The sequence below is a fragment of the Moschus berezovskii genome, chromosome 8 (genome assembly GCF_049115385.1).
Source record: "Moschus berezovskii isolate FMDL1 chromosome 8, NW_MosBer_1.0, whole genome shotgun sequence".
Classification (NCBI taxonomy): Eukaryota; Metazoa; Chordata; class Mammalia; order Artiodactyla; family Moschidae; genus Moschus; species Moschus berezovskii.
Genome location: NC_142467.1, coordinates 74,161,814 through 74,183,857, shown reverse-complemented (window position 1 = coordinate 74,183,857; position 22,044 = coordinate 74,161,814). Strand labels below are relative to the sequence as shown.

General features: G+C 59.3%; 1 protein-coding gene across 2 annotated transcripts in view; it reads left to right on the top strand.

Moving 5' to 3' along the window:
* UNC5A (unc-5 netrin receptor A) overlaps positions 1 to 21,998 on the top strand; it is a 64,159-nt gene extending 42,161 nt beyond the window's left edge. The window contains exons 2-16 of one of the 2 annotated variants that reach the window (XM_088838760.1): positions 6,489 to 6,722; positions 12,218 to 12,361; positions 12,634 to 12,737; positions 12,917 to 13,097; positions 13,718 to 13,885; positions 14,465 to 14,629; positions 15,690 to 15,878; positions 16,000 to 16,302; positions 18,566 to 18,653; positions 18,917 to 19,085; positions 19,233 to 19,466; positions 19,576 to 19,725; positions 19,817 to 19,981; positions 20,574 to 20,752; positions 20,994 to 21,998. In XM_088838760.1, the coding sequence (XP_088694886.1) occupies positions 6,489 to 6,722; positions 12,218 to 12,361; positions 12,634 to 12,737; positions 12,917 to 13,097; positions 13,718 to 13,885; positions 14,465 to 14,629; positions 15,690 to 15,878; positions 16,000 to 16,302; positions 18,566 to 18,653; positions 18,917 to 19,085; positions 19,233 to 19,466; positions 19,576 to 19,725; positions 19,817 to 19,981; positions 20,574 to 20,752; positions 20,994 to 21,159 (2,639 nt within the window). In that variant the 3' untranslated portion in view covers positions 21,160 to 21,998. The remainder of the gene's footprint in view (positions 1 to 6,488; positions 6,723 to 12,217; positions 12,362 to 12,633; positions 12,738 to 12,916; positions 13,098 to 13,717; positions 13,886 to 14,464; positions 14,630 to 15,689; positions 15,879 to 15,999; positions 16,303 to 18,565; positions 18,654 to 18,916; positions 19,086 to 19,232; positions 19,467 to 19,575; positions 19,726 to 19,816; positions 19,982 to 20,573; positions 20,753 to 20,993) is intronic. The other variant, XM_055430011.2, reaches the window with a different exon arrangement.
* Positions 21,999 to 22,044: the final 46 nt, after the last annotated feature.

The following is a 22,044-nucleotide window of genomic DNA, read 5'->3' as shown; positions in this document are numbered from 1 at the left end:
ATCAGGGTCTTTTTCAATGAGTCGGCTCTTTGTATCAGGTGGCCAAAGTATTGGAGCTTCAACTTCAGCATCAGTCCTTCCAATGAATATTCAGGGTTGATTTCTGTTAGTATTCACAGAAACCTGAATTTGATTTGATCTCCTTGCAGTCCAAGGGACTCTCAAGAGTCTTCTCCAGAACCACAATTTGAAAGCGTCAATCCCTTGGCAGTCAGCCTTCTTTATGGTCCAACTCTCACATTCAAACATGACTACTGAAAAAGCATAGCTTTGACTAGATGGTTCTTTGTCGGCAAAGTGTTGTCTCTTCTTATTAATACGCTATCTAGGTTTGTCACAGAATTCCTTCCAAGGAGCAAACATCTTTTAATTTCATGGCTGCAGTCACCATCCCCAGTGATTTTGGAGCCCAAGAAAATGAAGTCTGTCACTGTTTCAATTGTTTCCCCATCTATCTGTCATAAAGTGATGGGACCAGATGCCATGATCTTAGTTTTCTGAATGTTGAGTCTCAAGCCACCTTTTTCACCCTCCTCTTTCACTTTCATCAAGAGACTTTAGTTCCTCTTCACTTTCTGCCGTTAGGTGGTGTGATCTGCATATCTGAGGTTATTGATATTTCTTCCAGCAATCTTGATTTCAGCTTGTGATTCATCCAGCCTGGCATTTTGCTTGATGTACCATGCACGAACTCTGCATATGTTAAATAATCAGGGTGACAATACACAGCCTTGTCATACTCCTTTCCCAATTTGGAACCAGTCCATTGTTCCATGTCCAGTTCTAACAGTTACTTCTTGACCTGCATACAGGTTTCTTGGGAGACAGGTAAGGTGGTCTGGTCGTCCCATCTGTTTCAGAATTTTCCACAGTTTGTTGTGATTCACACAGTCAAAAGCTCTAGCATAGTCAATGAAGCAGAAATAAATGTTTTTCTGGAATTTCCATCCTTTCTCCATGATCCAATGAATGTTGACAGTTTGATCTCTGGTTCCTCTGCCTTTTCTAAGTCCAGCTTATATATCTGGAAATTCTCAGTTTGTGCACTGTTGAAGCCTAAATTGAAGGATTTTGAGCATAACACTGTTAGTATGTGAAATGAGCATAACTGTGTGGTAGTTAGAACAGTTTTGGGATTGCCCTTCTTTGGGATTGTCATGAAAGCTGACCTTTCTCAGTCCTGTGGCCACTGCTGAGTTTTCCAAATTTATTGACATATGTAGTGCAGCACTTTAACAGCATCATCTTTTAGGATCTTAAGTAGCTCAACTGGAGTTCCATCAGCTCCACTAGCTTTGTTCATAGTGATCCTTCCTAAGGCCCACTTTACTTCACACTCCAGGATGTCTGGCTCTGGGTGAATGACCACACCATCGTGGTTATACAGAGTCTCTAAGACCTTTTCCTGATATAGTTCTTCTGGGTATTCTTGTCATCTCTTGTTAATCTCTTCTGCTTTTTTTAGGTCTTCACTGTTTTTGTCCTTTATCATGCCCATCTTTGTGTGAAATGGTCCCTTGATATCTCGAATTTTCTTAAAGAGATCTCTGCTTCTGCTGCTGCTAAGTCGCTTCAGTCGTGTCCGACTCTGTGCGACCCCATAGATGGCAGCCCACCAGGCTACCCCATCCCTGGGATTCTCCAGGCAAGAGTACTGGAGTGGGTTGCCATTTCCTTCTCCAAATAGATCTCCAAAGAGATCTCTGGTCTTTCCCTATTGTTTTCTATTCTGTCGTTTTCCTCTGTTTCTTTGCATCGTTCGTGTGGGAGCCCTTCTCATCACTCCTTGCTGTCCTCTGGAGCTCTGCATTCAGATGGCTGTATCTTTCCCTTTCTCCCTTGCCTTTCACTTCTCTTCTTTACTCACCGTTTATAAAACTTCCTGAGATACCACTTTGCCTTCTTGCATTTTGTTTTCTTTGGGATGTTTCTGGTCACTGCCTCCTACACAATGTTAAAAGAACGCATTGGTCATAGCAAACACTCTTTTCCAACAACCCAAGAGGTGACTCTACACATGGACATCACCAGATGGTCAGTACCAAAATCAGACTGCCTATGTTCTTTGCAGCCAAAGATGGAAAAATTCTATACAGTCAGCAAAAATAAGACCTGGAGCTGACTGTGGCTCAGATCATGAGCTCCTTTTTGTAAAACTCAGACTTAAATTGAAGAAAGTAGGGATATCCACTCGGCCATTGAGGTACAACTTAAATCAAATCCCTTATGATTATACAGTGGAGGTGACGAATAGATTAACGGGATTAGATCTGGTAGACAGAATGCCTGAAGAACTATGGATGGAAGTTTGTAACACTGTTCAGGAGGCAGTGATCAAGACAATCCCAAAGAAGCAGATTATAGGGTGCTAATTCAGAAAGTGTGGGTGTAAGGGCTCCGAGGGAAGAGGACTTGGGGCACTTCCTCTGTGAATGTCTGAGCAGAGCCCAGAGTGCCTGGGCTAGGAGGAGGAGGAGACAGCAGAAACTGTCAGGCAGGACACAGCTGGGCTTGTGTGAGGACCGGGAGCTGGGCAGCATGGCCAGAGCAGCGGGAGTGCAGGGAAGACTAGTAGGAGGTGAGTCAGAGAAGGGACAGGCGTATGTCCTTGGAGTTTGTGGGGAGGCCAGTGGGAAGCCTCTGGGGTGCTGTGTGCAGGGCAATGCAGAGACCTCCCCCGTGGGGAATGTATGGAGGGAGGGTTGGATGGGAGGACTTCAGTGGAATGGGCCATAGTGGGCCGGCCTATGAGGTCCATGTGGGAACTCCCCCACCCAGACATCAAGTCTCAGCCAACAAGCCACCTCCTCCAGGATGCCTTTTTGGCTCCATACTCTTCATCGACTTGCTCCTGTGCCCACACTGTCCCCTGAGCCTCACTCCAGGGTATGTGCCACATTAAGGACTGGGCATGCTGCCTCCTCCACTGGACCATGAACTCGCTCAGGCAGGAGCCCAGGTCTTGCCTGGGCCAATGACAGGTAGCCCTCCTGAGATGCATGGGGGCCAGCCGGCCAGCCCCAGGGCTCACTGGAAGCGGGATTCCCACTTTAAGGCCCAAGCATCGGTAAAGCCCCATCTGCAGTTCTCAGCGACCAAGAGCCCACCAGGGATCCACTAATAAGTGAAAGAAGTCTTCCAACTGAACTCTGAGAGGGTGGTTGGGCAAATAGGAGAGGCCTGGCCAGGGTGTGGTAGGCGGAGCTTCTGGAGAGCTGGTGGGTGAGGCTGGCTGGCCCTGCCCCTGCCTGCGGTCCCACAGCCCCAGCATCCGCACTGGGAAAGCCTTCCTCCCTAGCTCGTCACCTCTCAGCCAGAAGGGAGCAGGAGTGGGTACCCAAATCCTAATCCCCACTCGCCTCCCGGGCACTAGGCAGCCAGAGAAAGACAGGCTGGGAGCGGGGAGGAGGCCTCGGCCACACACTTGCTTTTCCTGTGGTAGCAGCTCCAGCTCCAGAGAGGGTGGGTCCCAGAGGCGAAGTGGGGAGATAGGCCAGGCAGGGGAGTCCTCTTTCAGAAGAAGTGAGTAGAATTGGCCCTGAGGAAAAGGCAGGAGAGTTCCAGCAGAGGAGGAAGGCTGCCGTAGGGAGTGGAGTCTTGCCTTTTTTGTTTGTTTATTTTTTAACACCAAAACATACATTTTGTATTGGGGTGTAGCCAGTTAACAATGTTGTGATGGTTTCAGGTGAATAGTGAAGGGACTCAGCCATACATATATATGTACCCCTTCTCCCCCAAATTCTGCTCCCATCCAGGCTGGCACATGAAGTCATGCCCTTCTGAAGGCATCATATAACATATGATCCTGAGCAAATACAGGGTTTCATGTCAAAGGCAAAGATCACTCGTGCTGGTGGCCTGCGATGTGGAGAGGGAGAGACCCAAGGCTCTTCCTGGGCTTTAGTCCAGGAGAGAGACCTAACTGGGATGGTGAGTGGGGAAGGCAGATCACAAGTGCTGACCACAAGGCTGGAGGCACGCAGTGCGCTCTGGGGCCAGACAGAGGGGAAACCAGCTCTGACCACCCAGGAAGCTTCCAGCAGCCCCAAGAGGGGCTGAATTTACCCCCACCCATGGCCTTACAATGTCCTTGCCAGAGGGCATATTGCAGCCTAGAGGGGGCCCCTGGGTCCACCCAATAAATGCCCCACGGGGGTTGGGGAGGGGAGACCATGCCCACGTGGCGTGGCAGAGGCCCGGGAGAAGTGAGCTATGTCCCTTATTGGTCACAGTACATTTATTTTTCATTAGCAGTTAAATGCAGACATGAGGGATTGTGCCGGGTTCAGCGGGCGGCTGACGTGAGCAGTGCTTGGCGCAGTGATCGATAGGGAAGCTGGGGGGCCATGTGCCTTCCCCAGCCAGGACCCCTGCTCACCCAGCCCCGAGCCAGTAGGCAGACCTGGGCCATCACATCGAGCCTGTGCAAGGCGGGGTGTGGGCAGGCCCAGAAGCTGCTGCTCAGGTCTCTTCTGGAGCCTGTGGTGCCTGCCCCCACCTCCATGGGCTCTGCTCTGTGCGGCCCTGGGGTCTGCAGAGATGCTATGGCTTCCCTAGTAGGCATCTAGAGAGCCTCCTGACCCACAGCGCCCCTCCTCGGGGGTCCCTCCTATTCACCCACCAGACTTTGGCACAGAGACGTGGGGACAGGCTGAGGATAGAGTTGGATGAGCCCACTGCTGCAGACACTGGGGGCAAGCTCTGTGCCTCAGTTTCCTCGTCAGCCCTCATCCCTGAAGAGATTGCCGGGAGGGAGCTGGAGCCCTGTGCCACTGTCATGTAAAAGCTCTGGATGCGGATAGCAACTGCCATCAACTGAGCACTGTGCCTTTGTCCTTTTCCCCCTCATGAGAGCCCAAAGAATTGGATACCATTCCCTGCTTTGCTGGTGGCTCAAACAGTAAATAATCAGCCTGCAGTGTAAGAGATCCGGGTTCAATCCCTGGGTCAGGAAGATCCCCTAGAGGAAGGCATGGCAACCCACTCCTCTGTTCTTGTCTGGAGAATCCCATGGACAGAGAAGTCTGGTGGCCTATAGTCCGTGGGGTCGCAGAGTCGGACACGACTGAGTGACTAACACACATACACACACCCCACTTTGCAGGCAGAGAAACAGCCTGGGGCTGGGGGGGGAGTGGGGGTTACCCAAAGTCACAGCAGGTTTCTCAGCCTCTGCAAACTTTCCCAGCTCACCCCCTTGGCGCCTACAGACCAGGCACAGATCCCCTCCCCAAAATCAGAGTCTTGAGTGGATGGGACTCCCTCCTTGGAAAGAGAGGGTCCCTGTGCCAGCAAGAGAGAAAAAGCAGTGTGGATGCCCCCTGGGCCCAAAGAGCCAGGTCACCCGTTAGAAGCCCTCCACGGGTTTTGGGCTGTAGGTGAGGAGGGTAGTGGAGCTAGGAAGCCACTGTGGGAGGCACCGCCAGACCTGCAGCAGGCAGTCAGGACCTCCACAGGAGGGGTAGCTCTCCCAAAGTCACCCTAGCAGGGTCTCTGAAGTCCAAGCATTTCCTTCCATACGCCCAGAGCCCCCTGTTGGTTAGAAGTGTGTGTTGGGGGAAGTGACTGCAGCCCCGAGAGAGGCCTGGCCATCAGGGGGCCTGTCTGGTGGGTGTGGAGGCTGAGGCTTCTCTGCCCCCGACCCCTCCCCACCCTCCCCGGGTCCTGCTGGGGGAACAGACTGCTGAGGGTTTTACTTCCACCAAAGCCTCAGAGCCAATTACCTGTGTAATTAGCAACAAATGACTTGTGGGATAGCTGTGGTTTTCAGTTAAAATTAGAAGGAAACCCATGTTCAGTTCTCCTTAAAGAGTGAGACTTTAGGCTCAGGCTCCCAGACACCCCTTCCTGGCTCCCACCCTGAGACCCACCCAGCCAGCAGCCCAGGCTCACCCCAGTTCGCCCCTCCCCGCTACAGGGGCCTCACTGGTAGCACTGCCAGCAGCACCCCTTCACATCCAAACCTGCCACAGCCTCCCCCCACTTCATTCACTTGCTATTTTCTCAGCTCCTACCAAGTGCAGGGGCCAGGAATGGGGAGCAAGCCAGAAGCAGCCCCCCAGGCAACCCGGCACCAGAGGAAGGGGTGCCTAACCCCTGACTGCCGGGGCCTCTGCCTCCTGCAGCTCTCCCCTGGCACCTCCCCAGATCCCTGAACTTCTACCAGGGGAGTAGTGAGCCCTGACAATTGCCACATGCTGGCACTTTCGCCTTTGTCTCGTTACAGGTCTCCACAGGTCTTCATAAGTCGGGGGCGGGGGTTTGGAGAGGTGGAGAGGGCTGCTGCTCCTCCCGTTTTGCACTGAGGGTTGGCGAGGGGCCCACTTAAGCAGCCCAGGTCACTGGATTGGAAGCGGCAGAGCCTGGCACCTCATGTGTCTCCTCATGGCCTGGCCCTGGCCCCTGAGCAGGCAGGTGGCACCAGGAGGGCCCCCGAGTCCAGCAGAGCCCACCCCCTGACTCACCGGCCCTGTTTGCTTCTACCGCAGGCGCCCAGCAGAGTGCCACGGTGGCCAACCCGGTGCCCAACCCAGTGCCCGGCTCCAACCCAGACCTGCTTCCCCACTTCCTGGTGGAACCCGAGGACGTGTACATAGTCAAGAACAAGCCGGTGCTGCTGGTGTGCAAGGCCACGCCCGCCACGCAGATCTTCTTCAAGTGCAACGGGGAGTGGGTGCGCCAGGTGGACCACGTGATTGAGCGAAGCACAGATGGGAGCAGCGGTGAGGCCGGGAAGGGGCGAGGGAAGAGGGACGTGGCGGGGGCAGGGGACTTGCGGGGGGCGTCTCAGCCCCCGAGGCAGTGGAGGCTCAGAGAGGGGGCCCTGCTGCCCACCTGAGAGTAGAGGCCAGGGTGAAACTAACTAGCCCTGTGTGGGCAGGACCCCCTGTGTACACACCAAGGCTGTCTCTGGGAGGCCTACCTTCACCAGACTTCATCCCTTGGTGGGGGAGTAAAAGGGAAGCCTCCCCACCAAAATAACCCAGGGAGCTGTGGATGGTGGGGCAGATCCTGGCTGCTCCATCTGAGAGGTTGGTTGCCTGGTGAGTGGTGCCAGCAGAGAAAGGTTTGGAAAGAGTGGGTCCCAGGTGACAGAAGAGCTCACAGACCTCAATTCCAGGATGGTTTGCTGGTGTACTCACTCCCCGAGCAACCACTCCCCAGCTGGAGATACAACCCGCAGAGAGGGTGGACGGCACGGTCTCTCCACGAGTCCTGGGAGCTGGGGCTGCCCGGGATGGGCTCTTCAGGGTAGGGACGTGTAACCCTGGTCAGGGCAAGAAGAGGAGAAGGGTGTCCCAGGCGACCCAGGAAAGGATACAGTGCCAGTAAAGGCCTGGAGGCAGATAGGCGTGCCAGGGCTCAGCGGGGAGGGGGTGGAGTGGGTGCCGGGGGCGCTGGGGCCACCCAGGAGCCTCACCCTTCAACTCTGGAGTGAGGTCACAGTGCTGTGGGATTTCAAGCTACCGAGTGACATGACCGGTGCTGTGGTGACACTCGGGGCCCATGTGGGGGCTGACAGGAGAGGCAGACCCAAGAAGTGCTCCTTCCGTGGGCCCCTTCATTTCCCTCCTCCAGCCCTGGGGATGGGGGCAGAGAGCCATTGTTTGGGAACCTGTGCTCCAAGAACAGGCCCGGTGGAGCTGACAACAGCCTCTCCTCCTCACTCACTGGACCCCGGCTAAGCTAATTTCCGGCCCCCTGCCCCTTGAAGGGGCTTCCCTGGTGGCTCAGACAGTAAGGAATCCACCTGCAATGCGGGAGACCTGGGTTCGATATCTGGGTCCAGAAGATGCCCTGGAGAAGGGAACAGCTTACCCACTCCAGTATTCTTGCCTGGAGAATTCCATGGACAGAGGAGCCTGGCGGGCTATAGTCTGTGGAGTTGCAAAGAGTTAGACACAACTGAGCGACTTCACTTCGCCTTGATGCTCCGTGGAGCCCCCCACACATGCTGAGTCCTCAGGTTAAGCCTGGAGCCCCTTCCCACCAAGGCGCAGCCAGCCTGAGACACACAGCACACGGACCCTGTGCTGGGCATGGCCACTTGAGTCATAGGGCCAGCAGAGGGCACCCAGAACAACTCACAGTGATGCCAAGAGCCGGCAGGAGACCACGGCCCAGAGCGGTGGCCCATGCTCCAGACAGAAGAAACCCGGCAGCCCAGGGAGGAATTCTGGAGTGAGGGCTGCCATCCATCCCCAGTCTTAAAACCACCTGGGATGACTAGCAGGTCAAAGGACAATGCAGGGCACAGCAGGCTGGCCAGAGGCCCAGGCCTGGGGCAGCAGAAGTGGTGGTGGAGGGGGTGGTCAGCGGGACAAGGAAGCTGCAGCCACATTGCGCTGTGGGAGGTGGGGTTGGGCAGAGGGAGACCAGGGCACGGGGCCCTGTCCTGGTGAGCACGGAAGCTTGCACAAGAACACAGGTGCGAGCAGACAAGCCCCGAGTCTGGGGAGCGTGTGATTTCGTCCTCAGAGCCAGTCTGTTGTGTTACAGATGCTCTGACTCATCCAGGGCTCCAAACAGGTCTTTTGGTCCATACGGGTCACACACCATCCTACCCTGGCAGGGTCAGCGGGGCTGGTCCTCAGCATGAGCCCCCAGCCAAGTCCTTGCGCCTGCCTTGTCCTGGCCTTCCACACACCTGCCGCTGGCAGCAGGCTTCTTGCAGTCCTCAGGTGTCGCGGAGTACCTGCTGTGTGCCTGCTGGGTGCAGTGCTGGGAGTTTAGCCCGCAAGTCTGTTGGTGCCAGTGATCCAGTTCTGCTTCCCACCCTCGGGAGGGGAATGGATAGGGTCCGTGGCCTCTCTGGCAGGTCGGTCCCCTTCCCCCATGGGCCTCAGTTTCCTTATCTGTAAAATGGGGATGAGGAGGGGCCCCTGGCAGGTTGCTGGGGGGCAGCTATGAGAGTTCTCACACCCAACTGGAGCCCAGCTCCAAGTCTTCCCTGTCTTCATGCCCCATGCCCAGGGCCCAGCCTCACTTGGCAGCATGAAGAGTCCTCCTGCTGCTGAGGTAGGTCCCCCAGGGAAGGAACAGGCGAGGAAGAGGAAGTCACCATAGCCTGTCTCCCTGCAACCTTGAGGGCCTGTCCTGGAACCTTTTGGAAAGTCTCCAGGCCAGCCTGCAACTGCTCACAACCTGCCCTTCCAGGCTTCCCACACACACCCCTCCTTGTCTCCTGCCACTGTGAGGTCTGGTATCCACGGCTTGGGCGAGACCCAGGCTCTTGCCTGCAAAGCAGTCACAGTCCAGGCCAGTCCCACAGGCTCTGCTGGCGTTGCTCCCTTCAAGCCAGGTAGAGAGCAGAGCTCACAGAGACACATCCCACCCGTGGCCACCAGGGTCCCCTCCTGCTCTGAGCCTCCAACTTCAGGCCTCCCATGGCCAGCCCATTTGAATTATCTTCAATGTTATTGACTTCTTAACCCAAAGCCGCTGAGTGCTTTGAGGCAAAGAGATTGGTTTCCCTCACCCACAAATGGATGCCGAGGCAGTGGGTGGCACCCATGATACACACAATCCCAGAACCCTGACCCAGGCATGCTGTGGTCAGCCAGGCATGACAGAGGCAGAGGTCAGCCCAGATCTGGAGCCCTGCATGGGGTGAGGATGGCTGAGTGGACACCCCAGGAGAGAGTATCTGGGCCCCCCGTTGCTTGCCCACGTTCCCCATCCAGGGGGCCGGGGGAGGAGCCAAAGCCTGAAAACTCTCAAACCCAAACCCACTGATAGTGTAAACGTTTGAAATTTACGAAGTGCTAGACTCTGGTCTGGGAGTATAATATAATTTATTGTGTGTTAAACAAACCGACTGATTATAAAAAGCAGTTTGCTAAGAAGGCACCCTGCGCACTTGCTTGGCCTCAGAGGCCCCCACCCCCACCCCTCCACCTCCCAGAAACACCCAGCATGCACACACCAGGGCCTCCCCACACACCCAAGCCCTCACACGCCTGCACACACCCGACATGCTCCCGGGCCTGGGCCAGCAGGGACCCCCACCTTCCTGTCACCCTCCCCCAGGCTGGCATCTGCTCCCATTTACCAGGCAGGTGCAGACACAGAAACTGCTCCCGGGAGCCCGGCTGCTCGGCAACCTGCAGCTGGGAGGGCACAGCCCCTCACTTCAAGGCCCAGCCAGCTCGGGTCTCCCCTGCCCCCAGGGCTTGTGGGGCTCAAGGGCGCTGCCTGGATCTAGAGCTCGTGGACAAACTTGGCCCTCCTCCGTAGCAGCAAGAAGGAGAGGAGGAGGTGGCAGAACAGAAGAGGGAGGAGGCAGGGAGGAAGGAATGGGAGCACTTTAAATTTAGCGCTGCTCTCCCTGAGCTGAGCTGCCCGGTGGCGCGTGAGCTCCCTCCACCACCCTGGGAGACGGAGCAGTCCTTCCATAGACCTGCCCACCCGAGAGAGGACAAGCATCCAGTTCAGAATGTTCGGCAAGTCTGCCACCACTCACCCCAGAGGCTGAGAGGGAGGACCCTGTCTCTACTCCCAAGTAGGCACGGAGCCCCTTCTCAGATGCTTGACAGACAGCTGCTGCCCAGGGCCCCTCTCCAATACACAGAGCCTGTGAGGGACCCCTTCTCACCTCTCCGCCCTCACCCCGCCCCAAGGACGTTCACACCCAGCGCCTTAGAGTGTGGGGCAGGCAGCGCCCAGAATGGAGGGATCTCCAGTGACAGTGACCTCAGCCAGAGGTGACCCCCCCATCTCCTGTGAGAATTCCCGGTGTAAGGGGACAAGGGTGAGTGATAGAAAAATCTGGGGACCTGTGTGGGAGCCGGAGAGACTCATGAGGAGGGGTCTGGGCCAGGGTCAGGGAAAGACACGTTAGAGAGATTAAGACAGAAAACAGCCTCCTGGCTTGCCTGCTCAGCTGGGCCGCTGCTCCTCCTGCAAGGCAGCCCTAATTGAATTTCTCTGTTAACAATGGAAGCACCAGTCTCTCTCCCTCTTTCTGATAAGCCAGTGACCCGAGGGAAATTGGGGTCAGGAGGAGGAGGAATTGGAAACAAACAGTCTTTTCTCACTCCTGGGGACACTGGTTTCAGCTAAGGGCCAGGGGCCTGGAGGAGGGCTGGGGTCCCCCCTCCCTTCTGGGTCCTCAGAGACCTGGACCCTCCCAAGACACCCCACACCTGATTCTGGGTGTGGCAGACATGTGGGGGCTGGGTACTGTGTCCACCCTTGAGAAGGGATCCTTCGGGCCCAGTCCATGCAGGATAAAGTTCCCAGACACCCATCACAGGCCAGCTTCCCCTCTATGGGCTATCTCGCCCCATCACCAGCATTTCTCCTGGTACGAGGGACACCCCTAGCATCCCACCCCCCCGACCCCCATGAACCCTGAACACGTTCTGGACTCAGACAGCAGGCAGCCCTGGGCGCCTCTGGCAAGTCATTGCCTCTATGAGCCTCTGTTTCCCCATCCACAGAATGGGAGCAAATACCTCCAAGGGAGCAGACTGGAGAAGATAAATCTAAGCCCCAGGGGTCTATTATCATACTACATAATCACTGTCATTATCTTGTTAATAGCTGTTATTATACCAACACACATCAGGATCTACCTACTAACCCCAGGAGGCCAGCCAGATAACTCCGTGAAAGTGCAAGTTAGTCGCTCAGTCGTGTCTGACTCTTTGCGACTCCATGAATTGTAGCCCACCAGGCTCCTCTGCCCATGGGATTCTCCAGGCAAGAAAACTGGAGTGGGTTGCCATTTCCTTCTCCAGAGGATCTTCCTGACCCAGGAATTGAACCCAGGTCTCCAGCATTGAATGCAGATCCTTTACCATCTGAGTCACCAGGGAAACCCTAGATCCCCCTTACCTTTTGTTTTTACCCACAAAGGCCCCCAGGGCTGGCCTATCTGCCTCACCCCTTCTGCCTGGGGTCCTTTAGAGGTCAGCCTCCATTGCCCCAGGTTCCTCTGTGACTTTGTCTCTGAAATAGCAGGAAACCCTTTTCCTGACTTTTTTTTTGACTCCAGGGAGATAGGCCTTGGGTGACCAAGTACCCACTCCTGACTTTCAGGAGATACCAAGGGACTTCCCCAGGAGCCCCTTCTCCTGGCAGACTGCCCCCAGTGCCCGCCAGCTCTCCTGCTCAGCAGAGGGAGTGTCTGCGGTGGTGCAGAGACCCCACCGGGGACTGGACCGTGAGGACCATCCGCGAGACACGGCCCCTGCTCCCGCCCCTCCCCTCTCAGGACTGCCCTCCATGGAGGTCCGCATCAATGTGTCGCGGCAGCAGGTGGAGAAGGTGTTTGGGCTGGAGGAGTTCTGGTGCCAGTGCGTGGCGTGGAGCTCCTCGGGTACCACCAAGAGTCAGAAGGCCTACATCCGCATTGCCTGTGAGTCCGGGACAGAGGGGCCTCAGGGCAGCACCGGGGGAGGCCCCACAGGAGACCCTCAGGGGAGGCCCCACAGGAGACCCTCAGGTCCCTCCTCAACAGCCTGGAGGGAGTGCTATCGGATGCCGCCCAGCCACCCCTACGGTCCCCCTGGGCGCTGGACGCTTCTTCCTGGCCTGTGCCATGGTCCCTGCAGGAGCAGCGGACAGGGTCAGCCAGGCTGACCCAGCACGAGGCACTCATCCAGGGGGATGCTTCTCTTCTGCCCACAGATTTGCGGAAGAACTTTGAGCAGGAACCACTGGCCAAGGAGGTGTCGCTGGAGCAGGGCATCGTGCTGCCCTGCCGCCCACCGGAGGGCATCCCCCCAGCCGAGGTGAGCGGGGCTGTGGTGCCGCTCCAGGTGGGCAGTACTGCTCCAGATGGGCAGTGCTCTCAGGTCTCAGCCCCGCCCTGACCAGCCTTCCAGGCTGATCCCCCCGACCCAGGGGCCATGCTCGCTCCAGGCAGGGCCAGCACAGTCAGACGGTGCAGTGGCATGGTTCCCTCCCCCAGGTGGAGTGGCTCCGGAACGAGGACCTTGTGGACCCGTCCATGGACCCCAATGTGTACATCACGCGGGAGCACAGCCTGGTGGTGCGGCAGGCCCGCCTGGCCGACACGGCCAACTACACCTGTGTAGCCAAGAACATCGTGGCGCGTCGCCGTAGCGCCTCTGCTGCCGTCATCGTCTATGGTGAGCCCCAGTGCTGGCGGGGTGGAAGGGCTCCGGGCATAGGAGAGGCGCTGGGTGCCTTTGCAGCAACCACACGTGGCTGGCACCCTGCAGAGCCAGGACTGGGCCGACTGAGCCGTGGCCTGATGGGGAAGGATGGCCGTGGCTGTTGAGGAGCGGAGGGGCCTGTCTGGACAGAGGTGTTATTGGTGGCCGGACCATCCCTTGGCTTACCTGTGGTCAGGGGACATGGTGCAGGAGGAGATGAAGGGACAAGATGGAAGTCTAAAAAAAGCAACAGACCCCAGGGTGGAAGTAGAGTGACCCGGGCACCCCCAGGAGCAGACAGAAGGAGGGGTGCAGGAGTCACCCCATAAAAGGCTGGGGTTTGGGTTGGAGGAGCATGTGGGAACTGCAGCTAGGCCTGGCTGTCCCACCGGGAAAGGAGCTGTGGAGCGGGCGCTGCCAGGCCCCAGGGGGCAGAAGGGCAAAAGCGTGGCCTCCCCTCCAGGGCTTTTCTCTCAGCCCAGCTGCAGCCGGCCCACTCCTAGCTCACAGCCCCTCTGTCCTGCTCTGGCCCCTGGGCCAACGTGTCCAAGGAAGCCCCCGCTCCCTGACCCAGTCCTTCTCTGTCCGGCCAGTGAACGGTGGGTGGTCGACGTGGACTGAGTGGTCTGTCTGCAGCGCCAGCTGTGGGCGCGGCTGGCAGAAAAGGAGCCGGAGCTGCACCAACCCGGCGCCTCTCAACGGGGGCGCCTTCTGTGAGGGGCAGAATGTCCAGAAAACAGCCTGCGCCACCCTGTGCCCAGGTACCAGCGGCCACCACCTCCCGCATCGCTCTTCACCACGCCATCTCTGTGCCCTGGCTCCATCGTGCCCACCAGCCTGCTCCCCATTGGCTCCATCCCACCCACCCGCACGCAGGGCCAGGCTCAGTCCAAGGCCAGGATGGGGTTCAGTGTGATCGGAGGCAGGGTTCAGACTGTGCAGGCTCAGTCTCAGCGGAGGGGCCGAGTCACAGGGCCCGAGGTACCATCGGGACAGGGACAGTCCATGTGGGCAGGACCCAGCCTGGTACTGCAGAGCCACCCGCGCCTGGGATCAAGGGGTCATCGTGCAACCGAGGGCCCTCACTGCCCCAGGGCCAGGACGGCCCCTGGTGTGGGGAGAGCCGAGCAGGCCCAGCATCATTGTGCCTCCTGTCATTAGCATGTGTCATCCAGGCCCGCTGGACACCAGAGGGCTTGCAGAATGGCAGGCTTGGCCCTGGCCCTGGCGTCGCACCAGGTCTGGCTGCCCAGCAGGGCCACGCTGGCAGACAGCCTGGGCTATAGCTCCCTGGGCTGACCATGCCATCTCCTCTCTGTCCGTGTCTGTCTCGTATCTAGTGGATGGCAGCTGGAGCCCATGGAGCAAGTGGTCGGCCTGTGGGCTCGACTGTACCCACTGGCGGAGCCGTGAGTGCTCAGACCCCGCGCCCCGCAATGGAGGTGAGGAGTGCCAAGGCGCTGACCTGGATACCCGCAATTGTACCAGCGACCTCTGTGTACACAGTGAGTCCTTTCCACCCAGGAGCCCTCTTGAGTTTGCCAGGACTGGCCCTGCCCTGCCCCGGGGCGGTGATGGCTCAGGGAGTCCCCTGCCACAGGCTGCACCTTTTATTCAAAGCTCAGAACCTTTGGGAGACCCCCCATCGCTAACACACCCAACATGTGCCCACATACACCCCAATACTTCCCACACCTGCCCTGAGACTTGCATACATGGGCGGTTTGACCGTGCACGCCAAGCCTCCGGGATCATCCCCCAAACCCCTTCCTGTCCTCTCCTACAGTTCTGCCTCTGCCCTGTCCCCCAAGTGCACATGCAAGTCCTGTGGGGACACCGGGCGTGTGAGGCCTGTTAATTACAAGGCCGTAACTAACAATTAAAGATCTCTGTTGGATTTTTTTTTTTCTCTAGAACACACCCTCCCCCATTCTTTCAATTAAAAACCTAATTATCTGTGTCAATTCCTTTCTGATGGACATTTCTTCCATTATGCAAAACCCTTCTAAAATCAATATCGCTTGCTCCGGGCAGTCAATCACTCTCTCCTCAGCCCTGCCCCAGGCCTGGGGGGAGGCAGAAGAGGAGAAGAACCCAGCATCCCTGCTCCTGGTCCAGGGGTTGGCCAGGAATCAGATTGGCAGACTCCTCCACCCGCACCCCCGCCCCAGAAAGCAGATTCCCTGCTTTAGGGATCCTAGGAGCTCACCCTCAGTCTCAGCTGCCCCTGGCCCCATGGCCCCAGAAGGGCTGGTTTAGCCAGGCTCCAGGACACCCAGGGTAGTGGCTCTTCCCCACCTCCATTCTCTGTCAGCAGCAACTTCAGTATGAATTGAGCCGGTGAGGCATGCCGTTTGCCCAGAGTGACACAGCGAGGTGGTGGCAGATGCAGGACTGGAATGCGTGCGTGCTGATATCTCATGCGCCTTGCTGCCAGCATCCCGCCACCCCCTGGCACTGATGCCCAAGGAGCGGAGGCCCCGTCCCCCTGCGGTGTAGACTGCTGGCCTCTCCTTCCTGGCCTCCTGCCCCCTACCCCTCTCAAGGCTGCACCCTCTCCCACAGCTGCTTCCGGCCCAGAGGACGTGGCCCTCTATGTGGGCCTCATAGCCGTGGCCGTGTGCCTCCTCTTGCTGCTGCTCGTCCTCATTCTTGTGTACTGCCGCAAGAAGGAGGGACTGGACTCGGACGTGGCCGACTCGTCCATCCTCACCTCAGGCTTCCAGCCCGTCAGCATCAAACCCAGCAAAGCAGGTGGGGCGCCCCCACCCCCCACACTCGTGCCGGGGCCTCATGCCAAGAGTCGCCCACACAGGGCTGCCCCCTCCATCCCCCTAGCCCCTGTGCCACTCTGAGTCCATCTTGGTCCTTGCAGACAGTCCCCATCTGCTCACCATCCAGCCAGACCTCAGCACCACCACCACCACCTACCAGGGCAGTCTGTGTCCCCGGCAAGATGGGCCCAGCCCCAAGTTTCAGCTCACCAACGGACACCTGCTCAGCCCACTGGGCAGCGGCCGCCACACGCTGCACCACAGCTCGCCCACCTCGGAGGCGGAGGACTTCGTCTCCCGCCTCTCCACCCAGAACTACTTCCGCTCCCTGCCCCGCGGCACCAGCAACATGGCCTATGGGACCTTCAACTTCCTCGGGGGCCGGCTGATGATCCCTAATACAGGTGGGTAACACCCCTGGGTTGCCCCCAGGCAGCTCCAGGAGGCAAGACTAGCATGGGTCCCTCCTGGAGGAGGGCGGGACAGACTTGACGTTCCGCCAGTGCCTCTCAGCCTCACCCTGAGAGCTGGGCCAGCCCAGCAAGGAAAGAGGACAGGGTCCTGGAGAGGATCCAGTCTTTGGGGCTGGCACTGAGACTGAGGCCAGCGCGGTCTCCCTTCTGTTGCCCAAGGACACAGGACTACTGCCCATTCATCTGCACAGTCAGCCAGCCTGTGTGTGCTGGGCCCTAGGCCCCAGGGAGCTGGGGGGAACTAGTGGAGAGAGAGCAGAGGAAAGACATTCGGACAGGGGCTTTTCCACCCAGCCCCTGACGGAAGCCCCTCGGGCATCTGAGAAGAGCCGCGGTGCCTGTGCGACTGCCCGCTCCACCCTGGCATGCTCTGTTCCCTCAGTTCCGGTGACCCTGCGTGGCCCAGACCTCCTCGTCCCCCTCCAGCTGCTGCTGGAGCCTGCTCCCTAAATGCAGGTGTTTCTCGGATTCCCCTCCAGGGGCCCTCTCCGCGGATCTCACCCACTCCACGGCCTCAGTTGCCGTGTCTGTGTGGATCACTCCCACTCCTCCAGCCCCAGCCGCCGTTCTCCTGGGTGACAGAATCGCACACCCAGCTGCCTCCTGGGCAGCTCCATCTGTATGTCTCACAGCACCTCAGGTTCCCCGTGCCTAAAACAGCACCGTCTCCCACCCTCCCCCAGAACCTCCTCCCTCCCCGTGTTCCCTACCTCAGGGACAGCACAGTGAGTTGCTCAAGACAGAAACTGGAGTCACCTTGACCGCCTGCTCTTCTTCACTTTTCCCCCTTCGCCTCCACCCCAGCTTCATTCACGCGCCGATCGCATCCTTTCTTCTCCCCTGTGCCTGCCTCCTTCTGCTTGTCTCCTGCGGCCTCCCCTGGCCTAGGCCACCACGCCTGCCTCTCGTCTGGCTCACAGCTGCAAGCATTTACTCATAGGAGCCAGGCTTGACCATGTCCCTTTCTGAAGTGTCCGCTCTCCCCCTCAAAGCCCGCACGACAGAACCACAAGGACTCATCCCCTGGGGCCTCCCCTCCCCCACACGCTTCTCCTGCACTTGTAGCCTCGTTGTGCCTTCATGAACCCAGATACACTGGGCTGCCCTTCGCACACACGGCCTCCCTGCCCCCACCCACTGGCCTAACTGCTACTTCCCCTTCTGGTCTGGCAGCTCTCCCCCTCTCCCTCTGCTTCATGGTCTCCTTCAGGGGGGCTGCTAGGAGATGGTCCTTGTCAAGATCTTAGGAAAGGGCAGGCACCCAGTGGGTGCTCAGTGACCATCTGCCCCTCACTTCCCAGCGGGGTGGTGGCCGGGGGGGGCGGCACGCCTCTCTGCTCTCACCCAACACCCAGCACCCTTTGCTGCCGTCCACTTACCTGTTTCCCTGCAGGCTGAGCGCTCCGTGAGAGCAGGGCTCATGGTTTTCCCTCAGCGTTTGCATTCACTGAATAAGTGCCTGACTGAGCGTACCCCGCCACAGAGCACTCACACATGGGTCACTCAGACTGTCTGTCCCCACCCTGGAGCTGCACCAGGAGGCAGCACAGGAGCATGAAGGGGGCAGGAGCCACAAATCCTCCACTCCTGGCTTCGCTCTCCCTCCCGGGCCCCAGCAGATGCTTTCAGATGCTGCCCCTTTAGACACTGGGACAAAGGTGAATCAGCCAGACAGGACGTGTGTGCAATGGCCTCCAAACTAGGGAGGGCTGCCAAAGCAGGCAGGATTGTTAAAGGACCCAGCCCCACCAAGAGGGGCCGCTGCCCAGCACAGAGCAACAGAGCTGAGGTACCTGCTCAGAAGTGGCCGAGCTGAGGGAGAGGAGAGGAGCTCGGGGAGACCAGGAGGATGGAGCACCCAGAGGCACAGCTAGGGGGTGGCTTCAGGGCCAAGTGCCTTAACTATCAGGAGCTGGACTTATCCTGGAGGCGGGGCAGGTTTTAAGTGGGTGATGAGGGAGGGAGGTACAGCATCCAGAAGTTTCTGTACCCAGGCTAACTAGGCATACATTGCCCACATGAGTTCCCTCAGCTTTGTGCCCACTGGCCAGCCTGGCAGTCCCAGTGGCACCTCTGTTCCCAGGCCAGGCTGGCACCAGTCAGTCCTCGGAGGGAGGCTCAGGGCGGGACTGGTAGAGTGGGGTGTTTGGTGGCTCTGCAGCCCTAATAAGCTTCGGCCCCCCCTCTGTCACAGGCATCAGCCTCCTCATCCCCCCAGACGCCATACCCCGAGGAAAGATCTACGAGATCTACCTCACACTGCACAAGCCAGAAGACGTGAGGTGTGGGCATGGGCCCTGCTGCTGGGGCTGGGTGGGTCCCGACCCTGCCTGCTGTTACCCTGGTGCCCCGACCCTGCCTGCTGTTACCCTGGTGCCCCTGCCCTCTCCCCCACTAAAGTGAGGCCTGCTCTGGCCTGGCCCAAGGGAGGGCAGGGGAAGGGGGGGCATCCCTAAGTGCCACTCAATTCCGCAGCCCTCTTCCCAGGCTCCCAAGATTGTCCCCCTGACGCCTTTCCCTTCCCACCCATATTTCCCCACTTGAGGTTGCCCCTAGCTGGCTGTCAGACCCTGTTGAGTCCCATCGTTAGCTGTGGGCCCCCCGGAGTCCTGCTCACACGGCCCGTCATCCTTACCATGGACCACTGTGGGGAGCCCAGCCCCGAGAGTTGGAGCCTGCGCCTCAAAAAGCAGTCCTGCGAAGGCAGCTGGGAGGTGAGCCCAAAGCCTCCCCCATCCCTCCAGGCTCAGAGTGGAGTCTGCCTTCCTGCCTGGCCCCCGGGGCCTGCGCCCTCCCAGGTCTCTGGCCACTCCTTAGAGAGGCAGCTGGCCGCGAGCTGACCCACCGGGCCCTGCCCGCAGGACGTGCTGCACCTGGGTGAGGAGGCGCCCAGTCACCTCTACTACTGCCAGCTGGAGGCCGGCGCCTGCTATGTCTTCACGGAGCAGTTGGGCCGCTTCGCCCTGGTGGGAGAGGCCCTCAGCGTGGCTGCTGCCAAGCGCCTCAAGCTGCTGCTATTCGCCCCAGTGGCCTGCACCTCCCTCGAGTACAACATCCGAGTCTACTGCCTGCACGACACCCATGACGCACTCAAGGTACCTGCCACACGGAGGCTGGTCCGGAGGGCTGACCACCCCTGGCCCTGGGAGGGGGGCAGTAGAGAAGGTGCCCCTGTGGGCTTGGCTGACAGCCGGGGCACTGCAGGAGGTGGTGCAGCTGGAGAAACAGCTGGGAGGACAGCTGATCCAGGAGCCCCGCGTCCTGCACTTCAAGGACAGCTACCACAACCTGCGCTTGTCCATCCACGATGTGCCCAGCTCCCTGTGGAAGAGCAAGCTCCTCGTCAGCTACCAGGTGAGGACACTCATGGTGCTTGGAGCCGGGCGCACCCAAGCCCGGCTCCCCTGACACCACCTCTCCGTAACCCTCGCCCCCCCGCCCCCAGGAGATCCCCTTTTATCACATCTGGAATGGCACACAGCAGTACCTGCACTGCACTTTCACCCTGGAGCGCGTCAGCCCCAGCACCAGCGACCTGGCCTGCAAGGTGTGGGTGTGGCAGGTGGAGGGCGATGGGCAGAGCTTCAATGTCAACTTCAACATCACCAAGGTGGGCCATGCCGCAGAGCCTGCTCCCCACTGTGGGCCTGCCCGGCCCCCCAGCCCACCTCCTAGAAACCGTGTGGCAGCTACTTCCAAGCGTCCCAAGGAGGGAGGTGTAGATGCACATGTAGACAAAGGCAACAGAGACTGTGGGGCTTGGGGAGGGGGTGGAAGAGGGTAGGGGAGCCACGGGACGGGACAGGGAGACAGAGCTGGTCGGGGGGCCCTGGAGGCCTTCCGTGAGAGGAGGGGCTTGTTTGGGGCTCAGAAGGATGAGTGCGAGTAGACGGGCAACAGTGAGGAAGCAGTGTGGAGGGAAGAGCAGAGTGCTCAGGGGTCAGCAGAGGCTGGCAGGCATGACTAGGGGGGCCTGGAGGGGGAAGGAGAATGGGGTCAGAGGCTCCTCCCCTCGCTGGCTGTGCGACTACGGGCATGTCGCTGCACCTCCACACTCCCGGGAGCAGGAACCTGGCCCATGGTGGGTGCCCAGAAGCAACAGTGCCCATGTGTGCCCTGGGATGGTCCAAGCATCCCCCCCTCAGCATGTGGGCTGGCCTGGGCAAGTTCTAACAGGTACCTCCATCCTTCCCTGTTCCCAGGACACGAGATTCACTGAGCTGCTGGTCCTAGAGAGTGAAGGGGGGGTCCCAGCCCTAGTGGGCCCCAGTGCCTTCAAGATCCCCTTCCTCATTCGGCAGAAGATCATTACCAGCCTGGACCCGCCCTGCAGTCGGGGTGCTGACTGGCGGACTCTAGCCCAGAAACTCCACCTGGACAGGTGAGTGGGAGGTGGGTGGGGAGGAGATTAGGAAGGCCACCTGCAGCCCAGCGTGGGCGGGGATGGGGGACAGCGGGGGTGGGTGGACAAGATGCACGGTGGGGCCTGTGGTCCAGCCCCAGCAGCTGGGGCTTCCCCTTGGCTGACCAAAGAGAGGCCCTGTCCTCAGGTGGTGTAGGAGGGCGGAGGCGGCAGCCCCCGGTGAGGCCAGGCCGCTGACGCGCTCCCCTCCCTTCTGCAGCCATCTCAGCTTCTTTGCCTCCAAGCCCAGCCCCACAGCCATGATCCTCAACCTGTGGGAGGCACGGCACTTCCCCAACGGCAACCTCAGCCAGCTGGCGGCAGCAGTGGCCGGACTGGGCCAGCCAGATGCCGGTCTCTTCACAGTGTCAGAGGCCGAGTGCTGAGGCCGGCGAGGCCCACAACGCCTACACTCTCACCAGCTTTGGCGCCCGCCAGGAACAGGCAGAAGCCAAGACAAGGCCCTTCCCCACCACCGGGGAGAGCTGCGCGGACAGGCCCCTCCCGGCGGACGCTGTCCCCTATCACTGGCCCTTTCAGACCCTGCCCGCACTCCCTCCTGTCCACGGCCTGCCCAGCCAGGCTGGCACTGCCACCTGCTCTGACTCTGCCCGGGCCCCCGGGTCCCAGGGTGGATGGCGCTTGGAGCCCAGGCTGGGCCCAGCCCATCGGTGTGTGTGTCTGTGCGTGTGATGTTACCTCTCCTCCTGCCCCAGCCAGGGGGCCGCATACACACGGGCAGGCACGCACGCGATGGGCTCGGGACGTGGCCCCAGAGCTCCTGCCTGAGCTGGATCTTATGCAAACATTTCTGTGCCTGCTGGGTAGGGGCATATCTGAGGGGCTCGGCTCCAAGCCTTCGGGACTGAAGGCCACAGCTGAACAGGGGGCGGCCCCTGCATTCAGGCACACAACCACCACACGGCCACGTGCCCACGCATGTCCTGTGTGCTCCCATCACCTGTGCCCCCCGACACGCATCTCATGCCGCACACCCAGAGGCCGCTCACGTCTCTCACGCCCGGTGTTACTCCACACCTGCCTCTCACATGCTGCCCTTCTCCCACCTACCCAGGGACACGCAATGGCTCCTCCCTGTTCTCCCTCTCCCGCCCCCAGCCATGAGGAGCCCTGCCCCACAGGGCATGTGAATATGCAATGGGAGTCCCGGGCTGGACAATGGCAAGTGTGCGTGCCGTGGCGTGCCCATTCCTGGGGCTGGCAGGTGCCCCATGCGGGGCCTGTGGCGTGAAGTTTGTGCCCTGACTCTG